At 38.7% G+C, this 10,372-nt stretch overlaps 1 protein-coding gene across 1 annotated transcript in view; it reads left to right on the top strand.

Moving 5' to 3' along the window:
• Window positions 1–9,793: 9,793 nt before the first annotated feature.
• LOC103697440 (OVARIAN TUMOR DOMAIN-containing deubiquitinating enzyme 5-like) overlaps window positions 9,794–10,372 on the top strand; it is a 28,970-nt gene continuing 28,391 nt past the window's right edge. Inside the window, exon 1 of the mRNA XM_039132564.3 lies at window positions 9,794–10,034. Coding sequence (XP_038988492.1) covers window positions 9,928–10,034 — 107 coding nt within the window. The 5' untranslated portion in view covers window positions 9,794–9,927. The remainder of the gene's footprint in view (window positions 10,035–10,372) is intronic.

Raw genomic sequence — 10,372 nt, 5'->3', positions numbered from 1 at the left:
CTGAGATCCCACATCAGGAGCCTGACCACCACTCTCCTCCACATAGTCATATGACCTTCCCTGATGTACCCTCCAGCTCAGCTGGACCTTCCACCTCTATGCCTCCTCCTCCTCCTCCAGTCAGTGGATCCCTCTCCCTATCAGATGAACAGATGCACACACTAGCATCTGTGATATGCCAGCAGATGAGGGAGGAAATGAGATCGATGATCACTGCTGAGTTGGCCCCCATCCGAACCTCACATGAAGCACTTCTACATGAATTGAAGGAAGTCAAAACTCAGGTAGAAGCTACAGCATCAGAGTTGGTTCATGTGAGCACCATCCAAACTATAAGATCAATTGAGCTACAGAAGAAATTGAAGATCATATCAGATGGTCTTCAAGAGTTGACAAGCCCTGGAGGCAGTATAGGCACCGTGGCTGCCCAACTTAGAGGAAAAATTGAAAGGGCGAGTCTTGAGTTTGAAGCACTAGTAGCAGCCTTCCATCAATCTCAGGGAGATCAGTTTAAGACTCTACTAGATTCAATAAATGCATTTATAGAGGCAGCGGCTAGGGCTATTGAGCAACGTCGCCGATGAGGGACATTTTGTAAACATCAAGGGTTCTTCTTTTTGTAAACCCTAGGCTCATTTTGAAACTTCTTTTGTATAAGGAATCAATACTTGTAATGATTTCCTTTTTTTTAACTTTGTAATGACTTCAAATGATTGCAATGATATATGACAATACTTGTCATACAATTTCTTTTGAAACCTTGTGTATGTTTCAAATTCTGTGGAATCATACTTTGTGTATGTGATTCTGTGATGTGCCATAAAAATCTCATAACATACCTTAAGTGTTCAAATTTGACACAACTTATCAATGCATATGAAATAGGGGGAGCACAACTACTTTTAAAAAAAAAGTCTGAAATGAATTCATTAATAGAAATAACTTGGACAGAGGGAGCATAACTTGAATATCCTTGAGTGATTCATGGTAACATGCTGAATTCCACTAGGAATTGTGTTTTAAGTACCTAAGGATAATTTGTCCCCTTCATTGTTGATGACAAAAAGGGGGAGTAGATATATAGAACCTATATATGGAGTATATGGAGTAAAACCTAAATATGGAATGCAAAATTTACACTCATACTTAAAAGTTGAATTAGAAAAGATAAAATTGAAGAATATTGGCTATAAGATAATTGCCCTTTTGGAAAAGAAAGGGGGAGTCAAAAAGTACTTAGCTTTCAATTGTCTTTAGCATCAATATTTCAGTAATTTACAATTTAACTTGATTCAAATTCAGTTGATATACCAAAATTGCTCAAGAGCTACTAAGACCAATACTTATGCATAAGGGAAGAACTGAAAGTTGACTATTTTGAATTATGCACACTGTATCTAGCTCTAACCAAAACACTATACTTGTACATCTGATCAAATACTGTGTATATGTTTAAATTTCGAATTTTGCATATACTCAGTGTTTTGTCATCATCAAAAAGGGGGAGATTGTTGACCCCCTAATGGATTTTGATGAATACAAAATACTAGAGTATAATTCCCTTTATCTTAACAATTTAATTGAGGATTTTATGTGCTTAATTAGAATATTGTTAAGAAATGTCTAGGCAAGTTTCCATATTTTTCAAGGATTTATTGAAGAATTTTTGAGATGAAGAAAACAGATCAGGGACAGCCAAGACGTCTCCGGGTTGTCTCAGAGACGTCTCTGGCACGAACAGGCAGAATTGGCACGTCTGGAGACGTCCCCGGCACCTGGCGAGGCGTCTCGCAGGGTCGGAGTCGACTCCCGACTCTGCGGAGTCGACTCTCTCAGAGGCGGCAAAAAGGCCGATTTCAAGGGATGCGCGCGAGTCGTCTCCAAAGGACGCGGAGTCGTCCCCACAAGTAAAAAGCAGACTTCCGGAGTCGTCCCCGAGGTAGCGGAGTCGACTCTCTCAGGGTATTCCAGAGGATATATTTTTCGTTGACAGAACTGCCGAGACGTCCCCGAAGTAGCGAAGTCGACTCTCTCAGAGAATTCCAGAAGACTTGTTTTTCGGAGATAAATCAGCGGAGTCGTCCCCAAGGCAGCGGAGTCGTCCCCATGCAAAAAGCATAAACATCCCGAGACGTCCCCGTAAAGTGCCGAGGCGACTCTCTCAGAAAAACAGAAAAACAAGGATTCAAACTGTTCATCCTCAGAGTCGTCCCCGTAAAGCACCGAGTCGACTCCCAACATCGTCAAAAGTAATTTCATACAGCCGAGACGTCTCGCGTTGAAGCGGAGACGTCTCCGGAGCGCCTGGGACGCGACTGACACACTTTTACAGGTTTGTTTGAATTTCAAACTTTCATGTCTTTGTGTCTAACGGATCTATTTGCTTTTTGGGCTATAAAAGGGAGCTCTTAAGTGCCTTCCAACAACTTCTCACCAATCCAACACAAGATCATTCAAGAGAGAAGAAAGAAAAAGAGCTTTAAGGGAGTTAGAGCTTTCAAGAGAAGAAATCAAGTGCATCCAAGCTTTCCCATCTGATTTCGTGCTCAACTACTCTCTCCCACTCGGCATTCAAAGCTCACGTTCAAGCCAACGCGATCCACATCGGAAGAACCACCATTTCCCACGCTTCCAACGGCTCAAAGGGTTCTTTCGGGTTTTATTATTTCTCATTGTTATATTTGCTTCTTAAGAGCTTTCAAATCTTTTGTAAAACATTGATTATTGTGCTTGTTCCGGTCAAGGGACTTGGAACAAGGGATAGGCGTCCCAAGCCTAGGTTAAATGGGGGGTTGTAGGGTTCGTTGTTAGCCCGGTGTAAAACAACGAGTTGGGTAGTGCACTCGCAAAACTACCGGACTGTAATCGCGGATTATAGTGAAATTTCCAAAGATATTTGGGGAGTGGATGTAGGAGCAGTGGAAGCTCCGAACCACTATAAATCGTTGTGTTTGCGATTGACTGTGCGTATAGCTTTAACTTTACTTTAGCACATACACTTGTGTGTGTTTGTTTTAATTAGTCAAAAAGTTTTAAAACACCCAATTCACCCCCCTCTTGGGTGACCATCTCTGGGCAACAGAGCAGCTTACGACCATCATGCATCCTTTTCTTCTTGGAAAAGCACTTCCTGGCAGACTTCGTCGAAATGCACGGACCGACAAGTACTCCTATTGCCCAGCTATGCAGCCCAAAAGAGGGTGGTTTTTCAAAAAACTTTAACTAAATGTTGAAGAATTAAATGCTTAACAGATGAATATTGATTTCAACAAATGATCACTAAGTAATTATGCAGAATAATTATTGCAAGCAAAGCAAGTAATGCAAATACATAAAATTTACACCGATTGTTTTACTCGAACTCACAATCAACCTAGTTGATTTTTTTAGAAAATCAACCAAAATCTTCATAATCCAATTTCATGTTTGGATGGACTTTTTTCCCCAAGTTTCAATCCCTAAAATTTGATACAACAAAGTATGAAAGAATTTAAGCACAATAAAGTAAAACTCCTAAATAATGAATACAAAAATAATAAATGGAGCTAGACTCTGTTGGTTGACTTTTATTGCTCTTGAAGATTCTTCACTAACTCTCAAATGTTTAACATGTGATCTTTCATCTTGCAATGAAAGCTCTTTAATGATATTCTCTTTAAAGCTCTCTATTTCTGCTTTTCTTCTCTTACGCCAGTAGATTTATCTTTGTAATGCTTGAGTTCTCTTTTTTCTTTGATGTTTCTATGCATTTATACTCTTTGGAGATGGTTGGAACACTCTAATAGTTGTTAGACAAGTAATAGAGCTGTTGTGAGATGAAAGCAACCATTCTGATTCACAGAAAAATAATTGTTACTATTGTTAAGAATAGAAGGGTAGACTCACCATTTTTTGGGGTTGACTCGATATTTTCAGAAGTTGATTCATAATCTTCAGGAGTCATCACAAACTTGCTGTAGCTTTTGCTGCGCTCTGCCTTTTTACTATAGTCATTGTGGAGTTGGCTCTCTCAGTTTAGAGGTCGAACATTGCTTTCTAGGGTCAACTCTTTAGTAAACTAAGTGTTCACTGCTTTTTGGCTTCTTACTATGGCCGTTCAGGGTCGACTCATTATTATCTTGGGTCGGATCTTATTTTTTTAGAGTCGGCTTGGGATTCCCATGGGTCGACTTGCCAATGCGATGAATCTTTCAGCTCTCCGTCTTTCTCCTATGGCCATTTAGGAGTCGGCTTGCTTTTCTCTGGGGTCAACTCTTGCTAGACTAGAGTTGGCTCATGTACTTTCAGTGGACTCACTACTTCGTTGAATTTCATGATTTTCATTCTATATTCTGAGACTGATCTAGGGTCGACTTGTGATCTGCTGAAGTTAGCTTGTGAAGATGTATTAGACAACAATAGTGTATCAGAGTCAACTCATTGCAAACTTGGGGTTGACTTTTCTAGTAGATCAAGATGAAAAATTTTGTGCTTATATGTGAGCTTCCAAGGAATGTTTTCATTACCTTTTGGAGTTTAGCTTCTTGATATGGAGCTTCAAATAGATGATCTTCATTTAATAGTAATTAAAGAATTTTTTCTTTACTTCTGAAATTAATCAATTAAACTCAAAGCAATAGGTTAGTTAACTTTTTATTCAGTTATTTTGCATCATCAAAATAAATCCTTTAGGGTCAACAATGCCAATGTAGAGGCAAACATGGGGTTGACACACTGCCCTACGATGTTAGGTCGGGACCATCACTAGGGTTAACCCAGAATCACGAAGAGAAGTATCTTACTAGACTATCATCTCTAGAGAGAATAGAGAGAGAAAGTCTAGATAGAGAGAAAATCTTTATAGAGAGAGAAATGATGGAGAAGGAAGAGAGAATCTAAGTCCAAGTTTAATCAGGGGTTTGGGTTTGGCCATGTATCAAAAGAGAAAAACTTTATAAATAGAGAAATAAAAGAGAGGAAGAGAGAGAAAGTGGGGAAAAGAGAGAAAGGAGAGAGGAAGAGAGAACAAGGTCTCTCTCTCTAGCCAAGAGAAGAAGAAGGAAGAGGGAGAGGGTGGTTGTAGTGGTGCTCAAGTCAAGGGACTCATGGCCGCCCATTGTGTGCGGCGATAGACGGCAGCCGACGGCTGGTGGAGAGGGAAAACGGACTGAAATAGGGATCCCTTGTTTCAGGCAGTTTTTTGGTGATTTGCCGGCCTGAAATAGGGTGAAACATAACTAACAAAAAATTGAAAGGGAGAGACAAGAAGAAGAGGAAGACCTACCTTGGTCCGGTGAGGGTCCCGATGGCTCCTTCCGGTGACAAATCAAAGAAGATGATTAGAAAAGAAGCACGAGATTGGGGGCTCAAGCATGAGTGAACTCGAAGGAGAAGGGAGGAGATCTTAAATAGCTGATCCCAGCCTTATCCAATCGATCTTAGGATCGCGATGGACTTCCAATCTCTTCAGAATCAGGGAGGAAGAAGACTTCGACTGGAGTCTTCCTCTCGATCCTCATGTGAGGATGGCGCAAATGTGGCTAGGTCAGTCAAGTGGACCCGACCTTGTCCACGGGTTCCACATTTTCCTCCTCGAAAAAAAAAATCATCTACAAAAGTTTTGTTTCTATAGTGTCACAAGTAGAGGATGCTTCTTCCAAATCCAGTCATAACACTTCTCAAAGTCATAGTGATCTTATTTGACTAGTGTCAAATAATTCAATTCACCATGCTTCCGTTGTGCAACTCTAATTTAAATCTCAACATACCCATGTCAAATCTAGTTTTATTTCAAAAATTACCTACTTATTAGTACATGCATTGCTACATCTTAATCCTGGTGTATACCTCCAAAATTTAAAAGTTCATATTCTTCTTTGATAGTTAATAAAAAAAAATGTTATGCAGCCACTTAATCTTTCCTAGCAGCATAAAGTCATCTAACAAAGAATAGTTGGCATGACTAAACAAAAAATAATAATAAATACTAGAACTAGATTAATACCTATCGCTAACACATCAGAAGTCTGTGTGTCTTGCTGTGTGAGAGCATAAACCCTTCTTTGGGTCTGGGGTTTCTGACTTTCCCCATCTTATTTTGTTTAGTTGTCTAGGCAAGTTGATTCTCCTTTCTTTGTGGACATTCAGCTATTTTATGACCCTTTTATTTACAGCCAAAGCATGCACCGGTGTTCCAGCGACAATCATTTACAACATGATTCCCACCACATCTGGAATATTTTTTATGATTCATCCTCATGGTTGTTACTTGTTGATCTCTTGTTTGAACTTTTGGAGTTTCTATTGCTCTGTCTCTGAGATTCATTTGACCTATTCCTCTTCTTTTGATTCCTTTCTCTTTTCGTCTGTTCTTCAGTAACTTCCCTTTCAATTATCAAGGCCTCATTTACTACAACTGTAACAGTCATATTTTTTTTTGTTTTAGATAAATAAATTCTTGCTCTTTCTGTATCTTTACACTCCGAGAAAAATACTTATTATAAAATGCTCCTTGGAATCTTTTCTAAGTGAGTGGCTCCTATCTTGTTCATATTTATGTTTCAGCATCTGCCACCAATTAAATGCCTCACGTTGTAACATGTATGATGCATAAAGAATCTTTCCATCATCCTAGCATCTCTAAACGGTGAATGCTTTCTCCATCTCTATAATCCAATTGTCAGCTTTAAAAGGTTCCATAATCTCCTTGAAAGCTAGAAGAGATATGGCGCAGCCTGGATGTGGCAAAGGATCTTGAACCTCAGATGATGATGTTTCTCTCTCTCTCTCTCTCTCTCTTTTTCTCCCATGATGGCAGCTAGGGTTCTAATGAAAAGGATGGTAACTCGTGGGATTGAAGTAAGGAGATTTGAGGTTGGATTGGATGGATGCAATTGGGTGGCAGCGACCAGAAGGAAAAAGGCTGAATTGATCGTGCGACTGAATTGTTTAGATTTTGGGGTGAAAACTAAAGTCTAAAAATTATGTAGCTGGTATAGATGAATGGAATAGGATCTGATGTTGATGAAAACTACAGATAACAAGATAATTAAAGTAGAAATAAAAAGGATAACTACTCGACTAATGGAAGAATCTCACCTCCAAAAGATCCAACCCATTGAGAGGAAGGAGTCTCACCTTCTTCTCCAATTTTACATGAAGTCTCACCAAGCACGTAAAGGATTCTCTCCCCAATGAAGAACACTTGAATACTTAAATATTTCTCAAAAATTTCATGGGTTATTGATTCATCATACCTCCCCTTTTATAGAAAAAGGTTGGCAAAAGATAAACTCTAGCAAACAGAATTTTAGGGACTCCTAACCTAATTAGGACTTTGACTAAGTCTCTAAATCTCCTAAAGATGGCACCTCTCTTGGATGGTCTCTTGGAGGCGCATTGATCCCAAAACGTGATGAACCAAACTATATGCAAAGACACGAAGATACCTTCTAGCTTCTGAAAAAGAGCATTTGTAAAGACCCTTGGAGATAGAAGCCAAGATTCTTAGTAAAAGAGACACAATGTGATGGGTAAAATCCCACTTAATCGGTTGGGATTTGTTTATGTATTATATATAGCATGTACAAGAGTGATTATAGGAAAAAAATAAGGGGAAGATTATGGCAACAATTTAGAATTGAATATGAATTTGAATAGAGAGAAACTAAGAGAAAAATAAGGAGAAGATTACAACAATAATTTGAATTCAAAAATTGAATTTGAATCGAGAGAATTTAAAGTACGTTATTATCCCCCCTCATGAGCATTCAGTTGAATGTGAAGCTTAGACTGTAAAAGTTGAATGCGGTTGTATTGAAGACCTTTGGTGAAAATATCAGCAACTTAATATGCAGAAGAGATATCAAGGTAAAGAAGAAGAGGAAGAGCAGTTGGTTAAGTGGGACAATGAAAATCAAGGTAAAGAAGAGTTGGAATATATCGATCAAGGTGAAGCATTGGTGGAGTGCGGGAGCCTTAATACTACTATGGTAGCTGATAAAGAAGATTAGTTACATCACAGCATCTTCCATACTAAATACACTTCACATAGTAACGTATACGATATCACAATAGATGGGGGAAGTTATGAAAATATTATTGCTATATTGATGGTCGACAGGTTGCAATTGCTTATCGAGGATCACCCATATCCCAACAAGATGCAATGGCTAAGGAAAGGCAATGAGTGAAGGTGACAAAAGCATTGTTTAGTTCAGTTTTCCATAAGAGAATGATATCGATATGAGACATGGTGCGATGTTATTCCTATGCATGCCTATCACATATTATTAGGACGTCCATGGCAGCATGACCAACGAGCTATTTATGATGGGTTCAAGAACATTTATTCTTTTGAGAATGATGGCATGAAAGATAATTCTAGCACCATTAAAGATTGATCATCGCCTCAAGCCTCCAGTGGAAATCAGCGCTTTCACCTTCAAGTCTAAACTAATTAAGGCATTTAATGAGATTTAAGTTGCATGTGCCTTGATTGTGCTACAAGAGAATGAGGAATCAACAAAGCTACTTAAGGTGATCAAACCCCTCCTCAAAGAGTTTGCTGATGTTGTGCCAAATGAGATTCTAGTCCGACTACCACCTATGCATGATATCCAACACTGTATTGATTTTGTGCCTCACATCGTCGTCCTCAACAAGCTTGCTTGTGTATGAGTCCCAAAGAACATAGAGAGCTCCAACGCCAAGTGAAAGATCTAATTGAAGAGATAGTTCTCTCCCTTACTCATTCCACTAAAAGAAATGTCTAAAAAATTTGTTACTATGAATAAAAGCCAGTATTTACTCCATATGTTCTTAGTGTCCACCTTAAAAACAACTTATGTGAACCTCATGATCAAATTAGGTACTCTTAGATTATTAGATCTCTCTTAAATGTGGCAAATAGGATAAAACCTGATATTGCCTATGCTATAGGGAGATTAAGTAAATACATCCATAATCTTAATCAATCACATTGGACTACTCTAGAAAGAATATTTCGATATCTTAAACAAACTCTTAATATTTTTCTACTATACACTAGATATCCTAAGATGGTCGAGAGTTACAGCAATGCAAACTGAATTACTAATACTTTAGATCTTAATAACAATCACTATTATTTGTTTCTTCTCAATGGTGCCGCCATATCTCAGAGATCTTCTAAGTGAATTGCATTGATGTCATGTGACTACATCCAATTCAAGTTTAATAAAAGCTATGCTCTAATTAAAGACTCATATACCTTCACCCTTCATTAAGCTAACATCTTATAATTGTCTTCCAAGGTTTTATTGTTTGGGTTTATGTTAAGTTTTAATCTCCTCAAACATAGCCTAATCTAGATTAAACTTGCACAGGACCACTAGTTAGTTTTTAGGTTTTGATTATGTCTAGTTGCTATTATTTTTTTGGATATAACAACAAATCGATCCATTGTTTTCTTGAAAAATCTTAAATACTTTTCAAAATTGTACTAATACTTGCTAGAAGTTGACAAGAAAATGATAAATGTGTTTTCCTATTAAATATAACAAATAATTAATTCATCAAAACATCCTTTTCTAGCGGGGTTAGAGTCATTTCTAACATCAAAACATTATTCTTTTAATTCTTGGAGATTCTACTGGACGCTGATGTAGTTTTGTCATTAAGATTTTTAACAAAATTTTCTCCTTTGGATGAAACCACATCCATGTGTAGTCAAGATCCATGTCAGGGCCTATTTAAACATATTTCCTTAACGGGCCGGCCAAATGTCCCCCAAACGGCCAGCTAGCCAGGGGGCCAGGTCTATGGCGCTTAGGGCTGCAGCCTCCGTGGCCTCTTTGATTCCTTTTAGAACTCTCTCTCCTCTTATCGCCACCCACCCATCCCTCAATCCCCCCCCCCCCCCCCCCCCCCCACGTCCCTCTCTCTCTCTCTCTCTTCGATTCCTTGGCAATGGCGGCAGCCGAAGAGGGCGAGGGAGGGACGCCTCAAGGAGAGCTCCAGGGAGATACAACTGAGAGAAGGCTGGAGTCTTTGGAGGAGATGCTCTCGAGGCACAGGTAGTTAGCAACCAATAGTTGTGATTTTTGTTTCTCTCTGTTTATCTATTTCTTTGGTTTGATTCTATGCTTTGGATTTGTTGTTTGCTTGCTTTAACTTGATTTATTGGTTTCTTGGTTTTTGGGAAGAGAGATAACAGTTGTCCGAAGCCTATTTGCTCCATTTGTAGGCAATCTGATCCGTTTTGTTGTTTGGTTGTTTGTTTTGGGCTTTTGGTCATGACTGTGTTAATAAAAAATTGCTTTTTTGGCAGCGTTACAATTCTTTTCCATTGCGAGATTATCTTTTAATGTTTATGGTTGTTTTATTCTAATTGAGATATTTGTTTGCTTGCTTG

The sequence above is a fragment of the Phoenix dactylifera genome, chromosome 14, assembly GCF_051530095.1.
Source record: "Phoenix dactylifera cultivar Ajwa chromosome 14, Ajwa_hap1_PhDact_Kaust_v1.1, whole genome shotgun sequence".
Classification (NCBI taxonomy): domain Eukaryota; kingdom Viridiplantae; phylum Streptophyta; class Magnoliopsida; order Arecales; family Arecaceae; genus Phoenix; species Phoenix dactylifera.
The sequence above is the reverse complement of the archived record's forward strand: the minus strand, read 5'-3'. Positions and strand labels throughout refer to the sequence as shown.